The following is a 25,007-nucleotide window of genomic DNA, read 5'->3' on the forward strand; positions in this document are numbered from 1 at the left end:
GACCCATATAGACACATTAAACACCTATTAGGCACTATAGTTTCGGAAAATCAAAAATTTTCAACAATAATAAAATTATATAAACTCAAGAAAGTAAAGAATTGTTTATATTCACAGGCACTTCTTAAATAAACTTTTTTCTGGATTTCATATTGGCAAAATCATAAATTATATTCTGAAAATCAATATTTCTTGTTAGATCAGACTCAATGGTCAACAAGGCTAGGGTACACAATTTGTCTTGGCTCATTGTTGAACGGAGCTGGTTTTTCACTCTTTTCAAAACAGAAAATGAACGTTCTCCTTCACAGTTAGTAGCTGGAGTGTTAGGTAAAGGCGATACACTATGTCAACATTAGGGAAGGTTTCTGAGATACCTGCATTTCTTAAATGTTTCAAAGCAGCTGAGGGCGCACATTTTTCAGGTGGAGCTTTAATCTGATTCATATACCCAGAAAAATGAACTATTTCTTCAACAAATGTGTCCTGAACATCTGCTGAAAGGTGTTGTTGCAACTTTAATGCAGCTTCTCTCAATTCTGCATCTGGCATAGTAGTAATTTTGAACAGAAATCCAAACTTGTCATTGAGATTCTGGTAGATTTCTTTTCTTTTCACCAATTCTGTAATCAGTGAATCCAGAATGACGAAGTATGTAGCTGTCTTACATTTCTGCCTTGGTAGCAACACAATTTCATTGTCTGGCTCTTCAAAATTGCGTTTCCTCTTCCTTGACCGCTGATGATCAGCCCGGTAACTGTAGTCTTTCACCAGCAGTTTAGCTTTCTCTTCAAACATTTCAAAAGCTTCATCATTGCGAAGTGAGCTTACAAATTCCACTAAGCCTGCATAGAGGTTAGCACAAGTAGCCATTTCAATTTCAATTTTCTGAAGTGTCTTGTTCGTGGCATTTAACCGTTCCAGTATACAGTCCCAAAGCACACAGAGTAAGGCCAATTCAAAATCTTCCAATTTTGATGCTAAGCTGGCTGCTTCGCTTCTTGTAGTTGCTGTCTGGTCTTCATCCTCTGCTATTTGGATCAAAGCAGAACGTATTTCAGCAAAGCTGTCTTTCAAAACATGTTGCATCATGCTGCGCTGACCACCTTGTTGTTGATAATGATTTGATGACATCTCCATGAATGGTTGACTTGAGTATACTCCACCGATGCGTTGAAGCAGAGAAAAAGTTAAAGAGTGCTTGTAAAAGTCCAAAAAATGAAACTGCAGCGACACAACACTCCGCAGCACATGACCCAACAAGATTAAGAGAATGTGCTGAGCAGGGCACATATTCAGCAAGTGGGTTGATTTGCTTGATATGGGCTTGCAATCCATTATATTTACCCGACATGTTACTTGCATTGTCGTAGCTCTGGCCACGGCAATCCATAATAGAGAGATCATGTTCAAGCAGAGTATCCAGTACTACATTCATCATTGTTTCTCCATCATGGCCTGAAAGAGGAATGAATTTTATAAAGCGCTCTACAGGCTTACCACTGGAGTCGACAAAGCGAACAATGAATGTCAATTGATCTGTATGTGAAATATCTGGTGTTGAATCTACACTTATTGCAAAGTATTTTGCAGTTTTCACAGCTGCTATGATGTTATTGAGGACCTTCTTAGTCATCAGTTCAATAAATTCATTGCATATAGTAGATGACATGTAAGATACAGTGCCTCTTCCTGCATTCCCAAGGCGTGACACATGATTTGCTAAGAATGGATCGAATTGTGCTAACAGTTCTATGATCCCTAGGAAATTGCCATTGTTTTCCGAACCAAAAACCTCATTTTCTCCACGGAAAGCAAGTCCTCTTAGAGCTAAGAATTTTACAACAGCAACAACTCTTTCTAGAACTTTTCTCCAATAAGTGCGCTCTTTTTCAGTTTGATTTTCCAAATGAGAATCCAATAAGCCTTTTTTCTGTGCACGAAATACACTGGCTAAAATGCAGCTCCTGTGAGTGGTGCTGTTTTCATGTTCCTCGAAACGCTTGGAATTTTTCCAGTCATTGAACCACTGTGTGAAGGTATTTTCTTTGGTAGAAAATAGCTTGCATGCTGAACAGTACACTTTTCCTGAGCTTTCAGAGTATACCATCCATGATCTTTTCACAGTTTCTGAATTTGCAAGCTTCCTATAAAACATAGATGACTTTAAACAACGACGACTTCCATCATCATAAATCCTTGCTGATTTCCTAAAGTCAATGTTCAGAGTTTGAAGTTTTCTGCAATGAAAGCATTACGTAGAGAATCTGGGATTACATTTGGCCATGAGGCAGGATCTTTTAAGACAAATCCTGTGGATGAAATGTCCGTTGAGACATTGAGAGGAGACACAAAAGAAGTAGATGCTGGCTGAGAAATAATGGAGGGAGGGCTTCCTGTATGATCTGACGTATCTGCAGATTCAACTGTACTGGTAACATCAGAAACTTTTCGTGAGCATGTCTGTGATCTTTCTGCAGCTTCCTACATCTCTCTTTTTCTGTTCTTGAATTTTCTTCTTTCTTTTATGTGACCCACTCGCATAAGAACGTCCAACATCACGTTCACGAGATGCCATAATGAGGATGTATCACTGTCTGTAATCATACAAATACAAATTTTTCATTATCAATTATTATTAATTTTTTAATTATTATTAAAAAAATTTTTCTGTCAATTGGGGGGATATGGCCCTTGTAGCCCCCTTTCCTCTGGCTGCGCATCTAAAAATTCAAACCGTTACCAGAAAGGAGTCATATACAGAAAGAACTTTTACCATAGATTAGGTTAGTGATTTGGGCTACTAATATTTTACTAATTCATCCTCCTTGATCTCCAATTTACTTAAACAGAAATCATACTGAGTCCAAGAACAATGCACAATGGTATTTATATTACCATTTTCATAACTAAACTAATCATTATGTTTTGCATGATATATGGCCTACCACCATAGATAAGGACATGAGAATTAAAGAATGCAGGGACAATTTTCAGTTTCACCCAACCAACGATTTTCTGATGTGGCTTATGTGTTTCTGGGGAAATATGTAGTAAATTAATTGATGTTCTACATCACTTCCGTCGCAACTTGAAAACTAAGCATTTGCGACGGAAGTGATGTAGAACATCAGTCAATTGAGATCTGTTATTGAAATGATAAAAACTTAAAGACAGGACAAAGTGCTTTTAAAACCTACAAACGGAAGTCAGTTTGCGTTTTAAGGTTTTTCTTTATAGTATTTTTACCAAAAATGCGTCTTTACTGGTCCATGCGTCTTTACTGGTAAGTAACCCTATCAGGTACCTCCCTTAACGTTTAGAGGCGAAAACAAACATTTATTCATACACATCAATGTCTATCAACAACACTTCAGTTAATTTGTCACAGTACAAGTCTAGATAACGTGTAATTACTACAGAAAATTGGAGAGGAATCTCCCATACTCACCCATTAGCGGGAAAACACAGCTGTTCTGATGTAAACAAAGGCGTGTTGAGTGTTGCCATCTATGGATTAACTCCAGTTTTAAAAATTAAATATTTACTGATACTTAACTACTTGAGAATAAACCGCCCTCTCTAGAATTTTAGATATTATACTGAGTATACTAACAGGCCTATAGTTGCTTACATCAGACCTACTATTTTTCTTGAAGATAGGAGTGACTCTGGCCTCCTTGAACCCCTCCGGTACTGTATTAGTGGTGATTGATAGATTTATTATGTGAGCAATAGGGATTGACAGTTCAGAAGCACCATCTTTTAGGAACTTAGACGGGATGTTATCAGGGCCTGTGCTCTTAGTTGGGTTTAACCTGCTTAGTTCTTTTTGAATAAAGTCATGAGATACACTTACTAGTTGACAACTGTTTGGGGTTACCCCTTTATTGGTATAGTATGTTTGAAACTTATCAGAGTCTGTGTTAAAGGTATTTGATGCAGCTGGTAGTTTACTTACTAGTGTTGATGCAACAGATGTGTAGTAGGAATTAAAGCAATTTGCCACCTTAGATGTTTCGTGGCATACCTCATTATCGATAGTGAGTACTATGTTAGACCTATCTACTGGCTTATGGCTATACCCCAACTGTTTTAGTTGTTGCCAGAGCTTTCTGGGGTTATGCTTATACTCTTCAATTTTTGAGCAGTAGTGCTTTGCCTTTGCTCCTTTTATAAGTCTCTGTACTCTGTTCCTCACCCTTTGGAATTCATTTAGTGCTGCAATATCCTGTCTGTTTGCTTTAAATCTTTTTAGCAGCTGGTCTCTGAATTTCATATTATCTAATATCTCAGTATTCATCCAGGGATGAGCCCCTGAACCCCTTGGACCGTGGGGCCCCCAAATGCGCGGGGCCCCCAAATGCGCGGGGCCCTAGGCAAATGCCTAGCTTGCCTACACGGTAATCCGGCCCTGCGTGGCAGGGCCGGCCTTAAGCCAATTGGACCGATTGCTCCCAGTTGGGCCCCGCGCCTAAGGGAGCCCCGCGCCTAAGGGGGCCCCGTGCCTAAGGGGGCCCCGCGCCTAAGGGGGCCCCACACCTAAAGGGGCCCCGCACCTAAGGGGGGCCCACGCCTAAGGGGGCCCCACGCTAGAGTGTAATCTACTCTCGTCTTATCACGTACACACAACAACACGAAGCAAAAACAAAAGAGGCATCTGGAAAAAAGTTTTTCAAGCTGAAACTGATCAAAACTTACTGGGATCATCAGTTCAGCAAGAACGTTTGAACAGTTCGGTGATTATGTCCATTGAATCTGAAATTAGCAGTTTAAACTTCGACAAATTTTGTTTATTTGTAGGCTTACATATATGCAATTTTATGTTAAAATGTAGCTTACATCTGTTTGGTCTATTAACTCGCATGCATTTTTAAGCGCACAGTTTCATTGCTTTCCCTACATGGGGGTCACCAAAATTGTTCCCAATTGGGCCCCGCACCTCCTAAGGCCGGCTCTGCTCCGTGGCTAGGTTGGTACCGCACTCAGTTCGTTCCCGGCACGGATGGAAATGTTGGAAATTTCCTTACACCTGCTGTCCCTGTTCACCTAGCATTAAGTAGGTACTGGGTGTTAGTCGACTGTTGTGGGTGGCATCCGGGGGGTGGTATAGTATACCTTAGATAGGGGTGGGCTTTGAAATAAGCTGAAGTAGGATAACAACTCTTAGCCTGTAAATGAATTGAGGCAGGATAACATGTAAAATTGATCTTCGTAAAAATATGTAATAAAAAGTGTCGTAACAGGTATTTGCAAGTAAATATGTAGACCTCATTGACCTCGTGGCATATATTTTTTTTTAACATTAGAAACTGTCTTGTATAGTTAGATACCTTATATCCAGCATTTACATGCTTCTAGCAGGCGCTGGAGTTTTCCTAGGCTTTGACCTGGGGAGGGCGAGGGGGATGGAGGATGATCCCACCTCCATACTATACTAACATCACGTGTTTGTAATGGCCAGAACATCCACTTGTCGTTGCTGAGGACAGTGCCGCCGTACAGTCAGCAGGCAGACGTGTGGGTACACCTCCTGAAGGAGTTGCAGTACCGTCAGGTGATTCTCCTGCATTCCTCAGACGGTGACGGTCGTGCCCTCTACACTCGCTTCCAGAGCCTCGCCCAGCACAGGGATGACGACAAGGGCATCAAGGTGAGTACCATTATTATTATTATTATTATTATAATCAAGGGGGAAGCGCTAAATCCGGAGGATTATACAGCGCCTGGGGGGGATGTGGAAGGCATTCAGGCTTAATTCGGGGAACTGGAGCACAGATCCAATTCCCTAAATCAAGAGCCCCTCACCAACATCAAGGAACCTTCCTTGAGGGGAGGTGAGTACCAGCTTGTTAGTTAGTTTAATATATTTATGATGTACCCCACAACCATCCTATGGGCTGTAGTCAAAGGATAAGAGAGGCATATAATGGGTCCAGGGAGCTGGCCGTGTTTGTCGCGGCGGCATCAATATATCTGCATCAGGATGTGCAGCTGGGGAAAGAATAACATGTGAATAATGTATATAACTTGGTGTTACAGCTGGTGTCAGTCACTGAGTTCACTCCTGGCAAGGACTCCTTCCTGGTAGAGCTCAGCAGTATACGTGAAGAGTTGGTCAAGGTGATTCTTCTGTACGCTCAGTGAGTAGCCCATTATTATTATTATTATTTAAAGGCGTTAAACAATTCTGAAAAGCCCATGGGATACACATCAATTCGGACAGACTTATATGATAAAGAGAGGAACCACCTCTGGAACCTCTATGACCGCGGGTTCAATCCCGGCCGGGGGTATGGTTTATATATATATATATATATATATATATATATATATATGTATATATATAAATATATATATATATGTATATATATATATATATATATATATATATATATATGTACTCACCTAGTTGAGGTTTCAGGGGTCGAGTCCAAGCTCCTGACCCCGCCTCTTCACTGGTCGCTACTAGGTCACTCTCCCTGAACCGTGAGCTTTATCATACCTCTGCTTAAAGCTATGTATGGACCCTGCGTGTGTGTGTGTGTGTGTGTGTATGTGTACTCACCTAGTTGTGGTTGCAGGGGTCGATTCACAGCTCCTGGCCCCGCCTCTTCACTGGTAGCTACTAGGTCATTCTTCCTGCTCCATGAGCTTTATCGTACCTCTTCTTAAAGCTATGTATCGATTCTGCCTCCACTACATCACTTCCCAGACTATTCCACTTCCTGACAACTCTGTGACTGAGGAAATATTTCCTAACATCCCTGTGATTCATCTGAGTCTTCGACTTCCAATTGTGACCCCTTGTTGCTGTGTCCCATCTCTGGAACATTCTGTCTCTGTCCACCTTGTCAATTCATTTCAGTATTTTATATGTCGTTATCATATCTCCCCCTATCTCCTGTCCTCCAGTGTCGTCAGGTCGATTTTCCTTAACCTCTTCTCGTAGGACATACCCCTTAGCTCCGGGACTAGTCTTTTTGCAAACCTCTGCACTTTCTCCAATTTCCTTACATGCTTGGCTAGGTGTGGGTTCCAAACTGGTGCTGCATACTTCAATATAGGCCTGACATACACGATGTACAGGGTCCTGAACGATTTCTTATTGAGATGTCGGAATGCTATTCTAAGGCTTGCTAGGCGCCCATATACTGCAGCAGTTATTTTGTTGATGTGCGCCTCAGATGTGCCCGGTGTTATAGTGACCCCAAGATCCTTTTCCTTGAGCGAGGTTTGCAGTCTCTGGCCCCTAGACTGTACTCTGTCTTCGGTCTTCTTTGCCCTTCCCCAGTCTTCATGACTTTGCACTTGGTGGGGTTGAAATCCAGGAGCCAGTTGCTGGACCAAGCCTGCAGCCTGTCCAGATCCCTTTGTAGTTCCACCTGGTCCTCCTGCGATTGAATTCTTCTCATCAACTTCACGTCATCTGCAAACAGGGACACTTCGGAGTCTATTCCGTCATATCGTCCACATATACCAGAAACAGTACCGGCCCTAGGACTGATCCCTGTGGAACCCCGCTCGTCACAGGCGCCCACATTGTGTGTGTGTGAGGGGGGGGGGCAGTGTGTGTGTGTGTTTTATCGTATGCCATTTATGGATTTAGAGCTTTCCGGTTAATACAATGATCACTGTGGATGACGGACAGGGAGGGAGATGCTGAGATGATCTTCACGGAGGCTGCCTCTCTGAACATGACGGACGCTGGCTATGTGTGGCTGGTGACAGAGCAGGCACTGCAGGCGCACCACATCCCCGTGGGCACTCTGGCATTCAAGCTCAGCTACGCTGACGACTACGAAGCCCACATCACCGACAGTCTGTAAGTTGGATGTAATCTGATCAGTGTTGTGTCCGGGGGGGGGGGGGGGCGGGGGGAGGGCGGGGGGGGCGGGCACAGAGTGTACTGATGACACTGTTGAAATTGCTTTCGTGTTTAGTAAGACTTTTTCGCAGTTGTGTTTAGTGATAGTGATATGTGTTTACACACATATCTTCAGAGGAAGATATGTGTGTAAGCATTTATTAGCGTTTTATTGTGATTTCTTCCATTTTGTAACGTATGTATAAATTACCTAGGATAGTCCAGTAAAGTCAAATATATCCCTAGTATATTATGTTGATGGAACATCTCTCAGACGCGTGATGGCGTTGGCTCTGCGTCAGTTGCACGAGCAGGAGGAGGAGATCCCTGAGCCACCAGTCACCTGTGATGCTGAGGGCAGCTGGGACGCCACCGGTACTAAACTTTTCAGGTCAGTGTGCTCACCTATATGTGCTTGCAGGGATTGAGTCTTAGCTCCTGGCCTCGCCTCTCAACTTGCCAGATTCACTCCAAGCCTCGTGAGCTAGGAGTGAATCTGGTATCTATTCTGGTGAATCTCGTATCTATTCTTAAAACTATGCATAGAGTGTCACTTATTCGCTGAGGTGATTCCACTTCCCGACCACCCGAAGGCTTAAGAAATACTTCCTAACATATGACCCAGCTGGACTCCCCCTCCCCTGAGTACGTTTCCCGCCGCTAGCAGCCTGTCTGCTCTATCAATTCCTGTGAGTATTTTGTATGTTGTTATCATGTCTGCCCTGGTCCTGTCCTCCAGGATCGTTAGATTCATTTCCTTTAACCTCTCACAGCTCATGCCCCTTAGCTCAAGAACAAACCTTGTTGCGTACTTCTACACTTTCTCTACTTTCTTAACATGCTCTCTCTTTGTTGTTGTCTTCATATTTTCTGCAGGGGTCTTCTATGGTTAGGTGGTGGACTCTGTATCACCGCGACTGCTACTCTGGGTCCGCCAGTATTAAATGAACCCACTTCTTGGAGGCGAAACATAAGGACATGTCGCCTTTTACCTGTGACTTAAATTAATATAAAAAATAATTTGTCACCTTTCTGCATCTTCCTTCTTACACATTCCGCCTTATATATGCTAGAGTATGTGGCGCTTCCCTAGAAAAACTTAAAACCCTAATTTTTAAAGGGGTGGACTGGTAAGTCAGCGGAAGGCCTCGGTCAACTGACCAAAAGCTCCAACGGCGGGTCATCATCTGACTAAGACCCACATCAGGAAACACTTGTCATGTTTCCTGACGAATCTTACCTAAGTTAACCGTGGCTTCGCTTCCTTTATTCCTTCAGACTGATCCAGGAGCAGGTGTTGACTGACGGGCAGACAGGGAAGGTGGCCTTCGACCGTCAAGGGGACAGGACAAGTGCTGAGTACTCCATCATTAATGTTCAGGAAGGACACCATGACCACCCCTTCAGGAGCCTGCAACACGTAGGAGAATATTTCTATGATAAGGTGAGACATTTGCTAGGTAGAAGTGGGTACATGCGCAAGGCAAGATAAAACAATGAGACTAGAATAACAATCAGATGATTGATTAATGTGATTTTAAGTTTATCGACTGCACTAGTCATTAAGGCTAAGATAAACATAACTCAAGTTAACTACATATGATTTTATAGTAAATTGATAGTGGTTTTAATAATCATGTGTTGTAATGAAAATCATTGTGGAGATGATGCAAATTTAAAGATAACTCGGCAAGAGAAAGAGGAAAAGAATGTGGGGAAAAAAATTTAAAACAGTGTGAAGAAGCAAATAGGAGAAATAAATGTAGTCATGGGGGAATATTATATACTTAGGAATAGGAGAAGTCGTCAAGAAATAATTCATAAGCTAGCCTCAGCTGAGGGCAAGTGTGACAATGAACTCTTGGTAACTCAGGAGCAAATCTGAATTGACTTTCTCTGATAATCTAGAAAATATGTATATTTTAAGCTTAGCCTACCCGGTTATGCACTCTGGTAGCTCATTTATGCTTTTCTTCGGTCACATGCAAGAATATTTTTTTTTTATTCTGACCTGGGAAATATAGTTTATGCTTGTTTCCGTAAAGAATTTATAAGTTAGTATTTATCAATCTTATTGTCTAAGTGCTTCTACTCCTATATCCTTTAATGAGTATGGGATTGATACTCCCTTGTTGCAGTTGTACTGGTGGTTGTTTCTGTTGTACTGGTGGTTGTTTCTGTTGTACTGGTGGTTGTTTCTGTTGTACTGGTAGTTGTTTCTGTTGTACTGGAAGTTGTTTCTGTTGTACTGGTAGTTGTTTCTGTTGTACTGGTAGTTGTTTCTGTTGTACTGGTAGTTGTTTCTGTTGTACTGGTAGTTGTTTCTGTTGTACTGGTAGTTGTTTCTGTTATACTGGAAGTTGTTTCTGTTGTACTGGTAGTTGTTTGTTGTACTGGTAGTTGTTTCTGTTGTACTGGTAGTTGTTTCTGTTGTACTGTAGTTGTTTCTGTTGTACTGGTAGTTGTTTCTGTTGTACTGGTAGTTGTTTCTGTTGTACTGGTAGTTGTTTCTGTTGTACTGGTAGTTGTTTCTGTTGTACTGGTAGTTGTTTCTGTTGTACTGGTAATTGTTTCTGTTATACTGGTAGTTGTTTCTGTTGTACTGGTAGTTGTTTCTGTTGTACTGGTAGTTGTTTCTGTTGTACTGGTAGTTGTTTCTGTTGTACTGGTAGTTGTTTCTGTTGTACTGGTAGTTGTTTCTGTTGTACTGGTAGTTGTTTCTGTTGTACTGGTAGTTGTTTCTGTTGTACTGGTAGTTGTTTCTGTTGTACTGGTAATTGTTTCTGTTGTACTGGTAGTTGTTTCTGTTGTACTGGTAATTGTTTCTGTTGTACTGGTAGTTGTTTCTGTTGTACTGGTAGTTGTTTCTGTTGTACTGGAAGTTGTTTCTGTTGTACTGGTAGTTGTTTCTGTTGTACTGGTAGTTGTTTCTGTTGTACTGGTAGTTGTTTCTGTTGTACTGGTAGTTGTTTCTGTTGTACTGGCAGTTGTTTCTGTTGTACTGGTAGTTGTTTCTGTTGTACTGGTAGTTGTTTCTGTTGTACTGGTAGTTGTTGTCGCTGTTATAACTGTAGTTTTTGTTGCAGGAGAGTGATGAGATGAAGTTAGATATTAACGTATCCAAGATAGTATGGCCCGGGGGAGCCTCGCAGGCTCCGCTAGGCTACGCCCTCCCCACACACATCAATGTAAGTTTCACAGATATTCAATCAAGAAATATCCAGTCATTCATGGATGTACATGGCTTATAATTGACAACTTTTTTAAATTACATTAATGTTCACTTAATTCGAACCTAGTTGAAACTAGTCTCAGGTCTTAATAAATCTTATTGACTTAAATCTACCTGGAATATTCCTAATCTCACCAGCTTCCCCATGCTCACCCTTCAAAACTCCCTCTTATTCCCTCTCCCTCCAAATCTCCAGTGTCTTCCCTCCAAAACTTTTTTTTTTACCCTTATCAACCGGTGGTACCCCCGGTAAGGTTACCTCTACGGCAGGTAATGACCATCCCGGAGACTCCGTTCGTGTATGCTGAAGCTGTTGAGTCCGAGAAGGAATGTGTGGCTGAGGATGAGCAACTCTGTCCCCGAGTCAATGCTACCACTGCTGGTAGGCTATAACACTGCTGGTAATACAACAATACTGCTGGTAAGATACCAACATTGCTGGTAGGAGATTAACACTGCTGGTAATACAACAACACTGCTGGTAATACAACAACACTGCTGGTAATACAACAACACTGCTGGTAATACAACAACACTGCTGGTAATACAACAACACTGTAAGGGTACTCTGAAGAATTTATCATCTGTTTGGAGTGTTGGAAAATACATGTACATAAACTATCAAGTTTGTGTATGAGAGAGACCAAATACGCCACCCAAGGTGTGCTTGATGAAACTGAATGATACTGTTCTGTTATGTAAGTATTCCAGGATCCAGATTAGTATCTGCCCTCAGCAGCGCCACCAATCATCGTGTATCGCAAAACAGAGATCACCAAACTAATAGGTGTAAGGCTGCCTCTGATAACCTTCCAATATGGCTCGTACAGCCCCTCAGCATTATTCTTGGTCCAGCCCTAGCTAGTTTGGGGAGGCAGTACAGGTGATAGTATCAATGAAGGACCTCCCTCAAGAACTGAATTGTTCGTCTCCTGCAGAGGTGGAGTTGATGTGCTGCTGGGGCTACTGCATTGACTTGCTCCATACCCTGGCCAAGAGGAACTCCTTTACATACAACCTCACTCTCTCTCCTGACGGTCTCTACGGTCACCGCTATGACAACGACCAAGGTGAGAAAACTCAGGCAGAGCAAGGGAAAAGTAGGTGACTAAAGATCACTAGAAGTAATTCTTCACAGAGTGGGAGAACTTAAGGCAAAAGTAGGTCGTAAGAAATCTTTTATAAAGAATGTGAAATCGTATATAACTAACAAATGAAACACAAGAAAATTCTAAAAAGTATGTAATTATGCGAATTATTTAAATGTGTGAAATGTTGGAGGCTCGACCCTCCTTCATGGGAACTGAACCCCCGTGAGCCGCGATTGTCACCACTAGGCTATAAGCGTGTCAACTGGTGTTAAGAACAAATATATGAAACATTAAATACCGAGAACACCAGGAACTTATCTTTGTCTCTGTACACAGACACACACACACACACACACACACACACACACACACACACACACACACACACACACACACACACACACACACACACACACACACACACACACACACACTTTCTCTCGAAGTCAAGACTCTGGTAAGCGGCTAGTTGAGACAGAGCTAGGAGCTGAGACTCGTCCCCCTACAACCACATACAGGTTAGTACACAGAGAGAAGTCCACGCTAAACACTTGGTACACCTTGCAGGTCAGAAGGAGTGGAGTGGCATGATAGGTCAGCTGGTCAATGTGACTGGAAACACAGAGATGATCATGGCACCTCTCACCATCAGTCCAGAGCGCTCGCAAGCACTGCACTTCACTAAGCCATTCAAGTACCATGGCATCACTATACTCATCAAGCGGGTAAACATCATATTTATAATGTTCGCTGTAAGGCTTTCTCATGGTTATATTCATGGGGAAGCGCTAAACCCACTAGGATCCTACAACGCATGGGGAATCGGGAGCTATATGTGACACCAGTCAAGTTTTCCATTGAAGGGACTAATAATAAATAATTATGGTAAACATAATGATATGATTATGATACTACTACTACGGTACTATTATTATTACAATTTATACTACTACTATTATTACTTTTGTTATTACTACTACTACTACTACTAAGAGGGACTGGATGAGTGTTACAGGTGATCCTTAACACAGACATCCGTACACCACTTAACCTCATGTTCACTTTACATGTACTATACTGGTGGCGTGACCTGGTTTGACCTGCACTCCCCGTGACCTGCCTTGGGTCAGACGGCCGTGGTGCCTGCCCTAGTGTCAATCCTTCAACCCTTCCACGGTACACTGTGGCTGCTGCTCCTGGCTACCGTCCATGTTATTGCTCTACTTATCTGGCTGGTGGACCGTCTGAGTCCAGTGTACAGGTGAGTAGTGAGGACGAGGAGGAGAACTAGGGTGAAGAGGAGGACTAGAAGGAAGAATAGGAGTAAGAGGATGCGAGGGAAGGGTGAAGCAGATGTAACTGATGGAAAGTTAAAAATACGAGAGGAAATGAAAACATGAAGTCATAGACAAAAAGGAGGTAGAAGAACTAAAAGGTGGAGGAGAGGTAGAAAGGGAAGAACATTAGAGACGATTACAGAACAGAGAAGAGTAAGGGGAAAGAAACTTCAAGTGAAACAGAAGCAGAGACGGTAAAGAAGGGTGAAAGAGAATTAAGGAAACAAAGAACGGATTGAAGGAAGAAAAAATGAAAAAAAAAAAATTATGTGATATAAATTAGTGGATCACAAGAAAAATATGAGAAGGAAAAAGAAGCAAGAAACTGAAACTGAGTTCACTATACAAGGTGGTCCCTGGACCGGGTCATCTTGTGTTCGCTATAATGAGGTTAATTCCACCTTATCCCCCTCCCCCCTTCTTTTTAAAAAAAAATCCGCATAATAATTTCATAATATATCTTTTTTCAGGTTTTGATTTACAATTTTATTTTTGGAAGTAATTTTTTTCCGTATATACTTTTTTTTAAGCAAACTTTTAGTTGACTCTTTGAAAATATTTTGTTCATAATTTTACCATTAATATTATAATATTATTTTTTCAGTTCCCCCCTCCCCCCCAAAAAAAAAAAATCTCTGGACAATTTTCAAAAATTTACTTAAGAGATAAAAAATACGAAATTGATGAATACTTAATATTTTTTGCGATATTTGCGACATCGTAAATTATTAAGCACTAAGATGTGAGATTTGTTCAGAGGTGTTTTGTTCAATTGTTGTAGTCCAGTTGTATGTACTCTAATGTACGAGTACTTGTGAATGTGTGCTATGTTATCATTTTACTAGATCGTCTTTGAGAGAGTTGGGTTGAGTACATGATGACTTTGGCTCTTAGGATGATGTGAGTACATACTTAGCCTATAGCACAATGTGTGTACATGTCAGGTTAGAGTGTTAGTGTGGGAGTGCGTGTTTGAGAGCCTTAGGGCGAGTGCATGGTATCTGAGTGTGTTAGGGATAGAATAAGTTGAATTCTTGAATATTTCTACCCATGGGTAAGCCATGGGTGAGCCGTAGGAGACCCCCGTGGGTGATCCTCCTCTCCTCTCTTACAGACTGGAGGGGGCAGAGACCGACTCTCTGGTGCTGTCAGAAGCTTTCTGGTTCTCCTGGTCTGTCATCCTCAACAGCGGCCTCACCGAGGGTAACTATACACCAAACCATACCACGGGCGGGGTTAAAACCCGTGATAAGAGTCATATAACTCCAGACCGACGCGCTAGTTGTACGACTCTCTGATCGCGGGTTCTAACCCTCCTACATATTGCAATTTCCACAACTCAGTCAGAGGCTGTTTTAGAACCCAAATATACATTTCATTTGCCCATCAGATCCTTAACTACTGTAGTAGCTAGTTTGATAGGTACTGTGTTGTTGATGATGGTTGTTCTGACAGGTACTGTGTTGATGGTGGTTGTTTTGACAGATACTGTTTCACTGGTGGTTGTTTTGACGGGTGCTGTGGTGCTGATGGTGGTTTTGACAGGTATTGTGTTGATGGTGGTTGTTTTGACAGATACTGTTTCAGTAGTGGTTGTTTTGACGGGTGTTGTGGTGTTGATGGTGGTTGTTTTGGCAGGTACTGTGTTGTTGATGGTGGTTGTTTTGACAGTTACTGTGTTGTTGATGGTGGTTGTTTTGACAGATACTGTTTCAGTGGTGGTTGTTTTGACAGGTGTTGTGGTGTTGATGGTGGTTGTTTTGGCAGGTACTGTGTTGTTGATGGTGGTTGTTTTGACAGTTACTGTGTTGTTGATGGTGGTTGTTTTGACAGTTACTGTGTTGTTGATGGTGGTTGTTTTGACAGATACTGTTTCGGTGGTGGTTGTTTTGACGGGTGTTGTGGTGTTGATGGTGGTTGTTTTGGCAGGTACTGTGTTGTTGATGGTGGTTGTTTTGACAGTTACTGTGTTGTTGATGGTGGTTGTTTTGACAGTTACTGTGTTGTTGATGGCGGTTGTTTTGACAGGAACTCCGCGGTGTATGAGTGGACGGATTCTTGGTATCGTGTGGGCAGGCTTCGCCATGATCATGGTGGCTTCCTATACCGCCAACCTGGCAGCCTTCCTGGTGCTTGACACTCCCACCACCACCATCACAGGCATCAACGACGCTAGGGTGAGTGCACTTGTCTTATTGATGTCGAGTTATAAACCCATTTGGGTCTTTAAGTGGAGGCTCAGTCCTCCGTCCGCCAAACAGCGGGAAGTAAGATTATTCAGGTACAGGTACATATGAAGATTGAGACACTTATGCAGCATATGGGAATCTTTATTCAGGAAACGTTTCGCCACACAGTGGCTTCATCAGTCCACTACAAAGAGGAAGGCGTAAGGAGAGGAGGGGTATGAGGTAATCAGTCCCTCAGCCTGGAGTCGATGTGTTCAGTCCATCAATCTTGTAGAATGTACAGCATAGGGCCGTAGACGTGGCTTATATACTGTAGTGAGGTGACTTGAAGCAGAAGGAGGCGGGATCATAGTGGTACCATCCACTAGTCGAAGTAGGTCTTTGTCCAAAGGTTGAACAAGCGTTGAAGAATTCTTTGTAAGAAGATCCCATGATGCTTCAGTGTCTGACAGTTGTGATGAATGGTTTGAAAAACCGACAAGTTGAAGATTGAGACACTTATGCAGCATATGGGAATCTTTATTCAGGAAACGTTTCGCCACACAGTGGCTTCATCAGTCCACTACAAAGAGGAAGGCGTAAGGAGAGGAGGAGTATGAGGTAATCAGTCCCTCAGCCTGGAGTCGATGTGTTCAGTCCATCAATCTTGTAGAATGTACAGCATAGGGCCGTAGACGTGGCTTATATACTGTAGTGAGGTGACTTGAAGCAGAAGGAGGCGGGATCATAGTGGTACCATCCACTAGTGGTACCATCCACTGTCAGACACTGAAGCATCATGGGATCTTCTTACAAAGAATTCTTCAACGCTTGTTCAACCTTTGGACAAAGACCTACTTCGACTAGTGGATGGTACCACTATGATCCCGCCTCCTTCTGCTTCAAGTCACCTCACTACAGTATATAAGCCACGTCTACGGCCCTATGCTGTACATTCTACAAGATTGATGGACTGAACACATCGACTCCAGGCTGAGGGACTGATTACCTCATACTCCTCCTCTCCTTACGCCTTCCTCTTTGTAGTGGACTGATGAAGCCACTGTGTGGCGAAACGTTTCCTGAATAAAGATTCCCATATGCTGCATAAGTGTCTCAATCTTCAACTTGTCGGTTTTTCAAACCATTCATCACACAGGTACATATAAATACAGTTACATAAATTATCAAGATAACCCAGAGAAGTCAAAGTGACTTATTTCCATTGGGGTTTTTCTTCTACTTATTTAGTCAATGAATAACTAAAGTGTAATGAAAACTTCTCAGTTTTCAATAATAACCCACATCTCCGACCCCCAGAAACACTCCTGTGATTGATCTGTAAATTTCGACTCTATTCTGGGATCCTCTTCAGCAAAGACCCCTCAAGGGAGGTTCCTTGACGCTGGTGAGGGGCTCTTGATCTAGGGAATTGGATCTGTGCTCCAGTTCCCTGAATTGAGCCTGAATGCCTCCCATCCCCCCACATGCACTGTATAATCCTACGGGTTTTGCGCTCCATTATTCTAATAATAATCTTCAGCAAAGATAAGGGAAAATCCGGGGAAAGGAAGAACTAGGAGGGAGAGATTGGAAGGGATATAGTATCTCTTGTCCAGCAAGGATAATAGGATGAGACTTCTCAGCTACACTTGTTTATTTCAATCTGTAAAAATTGCTGAGAATTCTCTCACTTCTCTCTGAGCCACATGTCTGTGGTGCATCTAACAAAATAAGCAGATTAGTGGATATCACTACTGGCAGGCTCCGGCTGGGTTACCAGGATCTCTGGCAAGTTTAATCATCACCACCAGATGTAGACCAAACTAAATGTAAATTAACTTTGCCAGATGGGTAGTTGTCACACCTTGCGTCATTGTGTACTGGAATGGGATAAAATTAATTCAGAGACAACTCACTCAGAAATGTTCAATGTATTTTATCCACAGTGGTTTATTACCAACCATTCTGGAAAAATGCCCTGACTTTGCCCACTATATATAACGTATAACCACTTAAATCTTTTTACAAGCATTACCTTGCTAAAATATAATGTAATGTTTTTGCAATATTTTTGTGACTTCATTCGTATCTGCATAAATAACTCATTACGACTGTAACCAGATATAAACATGTAAACAGCTTATTACCGCTGTAAATTGTTTAGCTATCAAAACTTTTCGACCTTGTCCCTGGACCCATTTTGTGCTTCTGTAGTCTTTTTTGACTACCGCCCACTGAATGGATATGGGTACATGACAAAGAAAATAAGCTAAATTCTCTCTGCACCACACTTGAAACTTCTCTCGCTTATCTCAGTACCACAAGTGAGATTTCCCCGCACTTCTCTCTTTTATCACAGCTGAGGCTTCTCTCTCTCTCTCTCTCTCTCTCTCTCTCTCTCTCTCTCTCTCACTTTAGTACACCCATCACTTCACCCACTTGTGTCTCTAACGTAGGTAAGACATCGCCCACAGGAGCTTGGAGGATTGGATAGACACAAGTAAAAATGGTTAAGTGTTAACTAGACTGTAGGTCTACTGTAATTCTTATTTTTATGTCAACATATCACTCCCACAGCTGAGGAACCCAGTGGAGAACTTTACCTTCGCCACAGTGAGAGGGTCAGCTGTGGACATGTTCTTCCGCCGCAAGACGGAGTGGGCGAACATGTACCGGGTGATGGAGGCGCATAACTATCCTACCGTAGATCTGGCACTTCAGGCACTACGTGACGGGTAAGTGTGGCGCTAATACGGAGGGAGCTAGGCTGATGGAGAGGGATCTAGATTTACATAGATTGACTGTAGAATAGTCTAGGTTGATGGGGAGGATCTAGGTTTATATAGATTGACTGTAGAATAGTCTAGGTTGATGGAGAGGGTTAAGGTTCATTTAGACTGTAAAATAGGCTAGGATGATGGACAAAACTCTGTAAGGAATTCCGCTTCACTATATATAATGCACGAACGGATTAAGAGATGGTCTTGTTTTTAGTGTGTCAGTGAGTAGGACACTCTGAATGGTACTTTCTATTACCGTGGAATCTTTATGAGTGCTCTGTATTCCACAAAGTAGCCTGTTGTCCCTTGCACAGGAGCCTTCAAGCGTTCATATGGGAGAGCTCGCGTTTGGAGTACGAGGCCTCGAGGGATTGCAGCTTAGTCACCGTCGGGGAGCTCTTCGGCCGTTCTGGCTACGGGGTGGGCCTGAAGAAGGGGTCACCCTGGGCAGACAAGATTACCCTCGATATCCTCGATCTGCACGAAAGTAAGCTAGACTGATAGTTTATTAAGCATTTTATAGTTATCTTATAATCTGTAGGAACCCCATATTCATTATGTGGGGGAGAGTCGCCTCCATACCCATCCTGTGGTCACTGGCCATAAGATTAGAGGCACATAATGGGTTTAAGAAATGAGCCCAGAAATGGGTGCTTGTTAAGTAAGAATTATTCATATGTATTTCTGATTGAGTAGAGTTAGATCAAATATTAGTTGTGGATATAAAACTTTAATTTGTTCTAAATCAGCTGTTATAGTCAGGACACTCACCTACATTCACAGATTATTATATTAAATACTTAGAAACTATTAGTTTGCATGGGGTTTCAGTCCTTCTTGGACCATTATCAAGTCACGAGTGATAATGATGGACGGATCACAACGTCGTGTAGTTTGTGGGTTAGTTTTTTTTCAGCCATAGTATTGTGGCTTTATTGTTATTACTGGTATTTAAGTCGGATATAAAATGTTACTAGACGTTTCCTCACTTTCTTCACCACTTCCAGGAGGCTATATGGAAGACCTGGACAAGGTGTGGATTTGGAATGATGGGGCGATATGCCAAGAGGACCAACTGGATGCAAACTTTTCCAAGCGTCTTGGGTTGAAGAACCTGGAGGGCATCTTCATCATGGTCGCTGGTGGGGTCATCAGCGGTGTTATCCTTGTCCTGGGAGAGATCGTCTACGACCGCTGCAGGAGCGGCAGGTCACAGAGAGATGAAGACCTGCAATGTGTCGCCACACAGATGGTCAATCGTGAACACAGTGATAATGAACGAGGCACCGATGAAGATACCGAGGTCACAAATTACAATAGATTGTTCTAGTGGTATATAGAGATTGAAATGTAAACTTTTTAATGAACTTGAGGATGAGAGGTATAACTATTATGTGTGTTACACTTTAATTTCGTTTGGTTTCACCGTTATTATTAAACTAGGAAATAATAAAGATTTCATTTGGCAGATTTCAGTTATGACGACCCAGGCTGAGGTGCACTCCACCAGGGCCCACTACTCTCTCCATACAGGTCAATAACCGTTCTTATTTCATTATTTTTTTGTATATAAAACGGTGCATTAATGTGTTACTGTTGCATGAAATATAATAAACTAAGTAGAAATGCAAGAAAGAACTAGAATACAAGTTTTTTCAGGTAACAATCGCCAATCTTGCACCACTAATGCCAGCTGTAACATAAGTAACAGCAAGGTGGATGAACAGCCGCCACAGGATGGGTGTTGTGCATGTTGCAACACAAAAGGACTGATGCTCCAGGATTTACGTCTGTCTGAGGACGACTCTCTCTTGCTAGACGTCGGACATAGACTCGAGGGCAGTCCCAACATCCCCGAGGAGTGGAAGACCCGCACACCACTTCAGTGGTTCCAGTACTATTTGCAGATACTCAAGAAAGACGCAGAAGCTGACGATTCATCGAACTCACCCGAGTCCCTAGCTGTCATGGAGGACTTCGTGGAGTTCGTGAGAGAGATTGGCATTAGAGACTTCTCTGAGCTCTACATGGATGACTTCTTTCCAGGTCAACCACTAGAAGTGAGTGAAGTGGAGTACGAAGCTGACGATGATTCGGGAAGTCATTTAAGTAGTGATAGTGTTCACTTAAGGCAAGTCAGTGGATGTCCCGAAGGTGCAATTTCCATCCAGGTCAACGAACGCCAGGTGAATCCAAAAACGCTGCCGATGAAGTGTCTCTGTGAGAAGCTGCCGGACGTAGTGGACAACTGTGGCGAGAGAGACGTGTGTTTGCAGAGCGGGTTGAATATATGTGCTGAAACTGCAGTGTCTACGGACGGAGGTGGTAGACAAGTTGAGGGAGACGCAAGTCAGGGACACGAGAAACCTCGGGGACGTGAAGACCCCAGACAAGCAGTACACGTTTAAATCTCGATACAATTATCAATAAGTAAAAAACGCTAAAACAAATATTGCTGCTGTGCTTGCCTCTTTACATTATAACTAACGAAGCAAGTTTATAAACAGTATTTTTTTGTCATATATATATACATATATATATATATATATATATATATATATATATATATATATATATATATATATATATATATATATATATATATATATATATATATATATCTATATATATATATATATATGTATATGTCGTGCCGAATATGTAAAACTGGTCAATTAGCAAGAACTCATTTAAAATTAAGTCGTTTCTAAAATTTTCTCTTATAGGTTTAAAGATATATTTTTTTCATTAATGTTAATGTAAAAATTTTTAATTTTGCACCAAAAGAATCTTAGAAAACTTACCTAACCTTATTATAACAAGAACAATTTATTTTAGCCTAACCCAACTATATATATTTTAGATTTGTTTACAATAATTTAATACTAAACAAACACAGTGAAATATATTTTTTTCGTTAGGTTCAGAATGATTTTGGCGAAATTATTGCATACACAAATTTTCGCTTGTCCTATATGGCAAGATGAGCGTTGCTATTTAAGCCAAGATCGCAAGTTCTGCCTATTCGGCACGACATGTATATATATACATACATTATATATATATATATATATATATATATATATATATATATATATATATATATATATATATATATATATATATATATATAGACTAGCTATTTGTTTCATTGCATCCCATAGTGCCTGTGATGTTCTCTGATATATACCCTTGATATTCTGAATTTTTAACCTGGAGGGTGAGAAACCTGGGATACCCCAAAAAAGTCAGTGCGTCATATAGAAGTCTGTCTTATTTTCTTTGTGCTCCTTCAGTCTTATCCCCCAAGATGCGGCCCTCAGCAGTCGACTAACACCTAGGTACCTACTTACTGCTAGGTGAACAAGGATGGTAGGTGTACGGAGACACGCCCAGTGTTTCCACCCGTATCGAGGATCGAACCATGGACTCGATGTGTGAGGCGAGAGTGTTTTCAACTAAACCACTGGACACCCTGAAGTGGACCAGAACTACTTTCACACTATGTTAGTATAAACATTAACCCGCAGCCTCAGTTCTATCTGGAGATGAGCAAGTTTTTATAGGTACAGGCTTTCAGGGCAGGTGAAATTGCTGGCCTAAAAAATGTACAGAGAACCTTCACGGTACACATAACTGCAATAAAACACCTCAAATACTGGGAACGCTTGAAGTACACCAGTACTCCTTAGAACGCAGGCGGGAGAGATACATGATTATATACACTTGGAAAATCCTAGAGGGACTAGTACCAAACTTGCACACGAAAATCACTCCCTATGAAAGCAAAAGACTCTGCAGATGATGCAACATCCCCCCCAATGAAAAGCAGGGTCTCCACTAGCACGATAAGAGACAACACAATAAGTGTCAGGGGCCCAAGACTGTTCAACTGCCTCCCAGCATACATAAGGGGGATTACCAATAGACCCCCTGGTTGTCTTCAAGCAGGCACTGGACAGGCACCTAAAGCCAGTACCTGACCAACCGGGCTGTGGTTCGTACGTCGGGTTGCGTGCGGCAAACAGTAACAGCCTGGTTGATCAGGCCCTGATCCACCATGAGGCTTGGTCACAGACCGGGCCGCGGGGGCGTTGACCCCCGGAACCCTCTCCAGGGATACAGGTACACATAAGTACAATTATCATACATACTAACATCTGTGGTCCTTGTAATATCTTATTATTGATAGGTTAGGAAAGGTTCGTCAGGAAACAGGACAAGTGTTTCCTGACGCCGGTCTTAGTTATATGATGACCTACCGTTGGAGCTTTTGGTCATCTGACCGAGGCCTTCCTCTGGCTTACCCCCTCCACCCCTTTAAAAATTAATGGTCATTATTATAACCATTTTTGATCAGTAGTTTAAAGCCTAGTTGCAAAATACAATATAAATCAGTCATGTTTATAAACTTAAAATAGCTAGGTATAGGATGCATAATAACGATATTAAAATCTAATTCTTTGATACACCAAGTTAACTATTCATTCAGAAACTCCATGCACATGAAAAAAAAAAAATGGAACTTTCTACCTGAACATGCCAAAAAGTTACCTGTCTGCCAACAGTTTTAATAATACTGAAATATCACTTATTAAATATTCAACGTTATATCTAATGAATGCCTGACAGTACTTATGCGCCATTATAATTCTTAGATTTTGCCACCGAAGTGGCTAGTTTATTGTGCACCCCATATCCATCCTGTGGACGGTAGCGCGAGAGCATGTGGATACACAAAAGGCCTAGGAACTAGGCCCCAAAGGGTTAACAGGAATACATATGGATTTATATCTACATATCTATAGTTCACTTATCTGTTACAAGCAAATTTAGGAAATTTGCTTAGTATATCTGGTATCTTATTTTCATTAATAAGATATCTTGACATGTCACATAGGTTATTATACTGTCTGTCTCTGTATTCCTCAATAAGTGGACAATTAAGCACATAGTGTTCAAGACAGTGACCATATGCCTGATCACATAATTTACATTTAGTTTGATCATCATCTGTGTGTCTCCCAAACTGCCAGAAGTACTTGTAACCAAGCCTAAGCCTGGCCACTACAACATCAGTCAGTCTGTTCACATTGCAAGTTGCTCCATAAACATACTTATCTACGTTCATGTTATCATAGTGGGTTATAGATCTACTCAGGCTTCTAACTGCATTCCTATAACAATCATCTTCATTATTTACTTCTCTCCTAATATTATTCCTAATGCTAGACACAGTTATACCAAAGTTATATTCTACGTTCTCCTTCTGGATACTCTTCTTGGCTAACATATCAACTTTATCATGAAGGAGTAATCCAATGTGTGATGGGATCCATAGCAATTGTACATTAATTCCTTTGTCCCTAATTTTTGAGTATCTATACCTGGCTTCCCCAATGAGCATGTTGTTGGAGTCATTATATGAGCCAAGAGCCTTCAATGATGACATAGAATCAGTAATGATGATAGAGTCAAGCTCAGTGTCATAGGTTAGCTTTAGCGCCATTAGGATTGCAAACAATTCAGTTTGCAGTGTAGACGCCCAGTTGTTAATTCTTATGCCTAACTCAACAAATTTATTATCGTTCTTAACTAGGGAGGTGGCAACAAGAGCAGATGCAGCCCTGCCAGAAGACTCCTGTTTAGATCCATCAGTGTATATAACTTGTGATAACTTATTACTACCAGCTAGGCGAAAAATTTCTTCTTGAGCAGTTGCTCTAACAAGAGATTTAAGGAAGGGATTACTAGCAATGAGCTTCTTGGGAGGGACTTGTAGGTATGTGATATTAAATGAACACATCTTCCATGGAGGGGTGAAATGCTCTTGTTGCCTACAGTGATACAGTTCATGCAGGTTATAAAACTTAATGCAATTGCACGTTTTCACAATCCATTTAGATCTGTGTGTATTTACCTCTAGACACTTGGTAAGATTCACTGTGACAGTGTCTGGTTCGTTTCTCAACATTCTAATACCGAGTACAGTGTTAATTTCAACAATCCTATCACTGATACTAGAAATACCAAGCTCCTTCCTCATGTTAAGAACTTTTGTAGATCTGGGACAGCCAAGAATAATCCTGAGAGCTTCATTTTGCATTAACTCCAAGGGTCGGAGGGAACTTTCTCTAGCTAATATCAACATGGGAGCAGCATAATCAATTAAGGACCTAACATAGGCTATGTACATCATTCTCACGATTCTCACATTAGCACCATAGTTGGGATTGTAGCCAGCAACAGCTTTGAGAGTATTTAGCCTAGCTTTGCATTTCTTGTTTAGTTGTGGTATAGTGGATTTGTTAAAGGGTACATCTACACCAAGATATCTGTAAGTTTTAACGTAGCTAATGATTTCACCCTGCAAATAGATGGGTGGGGGATGTCGTTTGCTTGTTAATATCTTTGTTTTAGAGGAAGATATTATAAGGCCTAGTCGATTACAAATTGCTTGAACTTCATTAAGAATGGTATTCATCTTCTTATGCCCTGTTGTATGGATCATGATATCATCAGCATAGCT

At 41.6% G+C, this 25,007-nt stretch overlaps 1 protein-coding gene across 1 annotated transcript in view; it reads left to right on the forward strand.

Annotated features, from left to right (window-relative positions):
• Window positions 1-20,928, forward strand: part of LOC128684748 (glutamate [NMDA] receptor subunit 1) — a 38,391-nt gene extending 17,463 nt beyond the window's left edge. The window contains exons 5-21 of the mRNA XM_070104339.1: window positions 5,463-5,653; window positions 6,043-6,143; window positions 7,652-7,825; window positions 8,142-8,258; window positions 9,146-9,311; window positions 10,954-11,055; window positions 11,370-11,481; window positions 12,038-12,169; window positions 12,758-12,915; window positions 13,321-13,451; window positions 14,642-14,730; window positions 15,556-15,704; window positions 18,276-18,433; window positions 18,793-18,965; window positions 19,486-19,781; window positions 19,948-20,011; window positions 20,138-20,928. Of these exons, the coding sequence (XP_069960440.1) occupies window positions 5,463-5,653; window positions 6,043-6,143; window positions 7,652-7,825; window positions 8,142-8,258; window positions 9,146-9,311; window positions 10,954-11,055; window positions 11,370-11,481; window positions 12,038-12,169; window positions 12,758-12,915; window positions 13,321-13,451; window positions 14,642-14,730; window positions 15,556-15,704; window positions 18,276-18,433; window positions 18,793-18,965; window positions 19,486-19,781; window positions 19,948-20,011; window positions 20,138-20,886 (3,062 nt within the window). The 3' untranslated portion in view covers window positions 20,887-20,928. The remainder of the gene's footprint in view (window positions 1-5,462; window positions 5,654-6,042; window positions 6,144-7,651; window positions 7,826-8,141; window positions 8,259-9,145; window positions 9,312-10,953; window positions 11,056-11,369; window positions 11,482-12,037; window positions 12,170-12,757; window positions 12,916-13,320; window positions 13,452-14,641; window positions 14,731-15,555; window positions 15,705-18,275; window positions 18,434-18,792; window positions 18,966-19,485; window positions 19,782-19,947; window positions 20,012-20,137) is intronic.
• The last annotated feature ends 4,079 nt before the right edge of the window (window positions 20,929-25,007 follow it).

The sequence above is a fragment of the Cherax quadricarinatus genome, chromosome 5 (assembly GCF_038502225.1).
Source record: "Cherax quadricarinatus isolate ZL_2023a chromosome 5, ASM3850222v1, whole genome shotgun sequence".
Classification (NCBI taxonomy): domain Eukaryota; kingdom Metazoa; phylum Arthropoda; class Malacostraca; order Decapoda; family Parastacidae; genus Cherax; species Cherax quadricarinatus.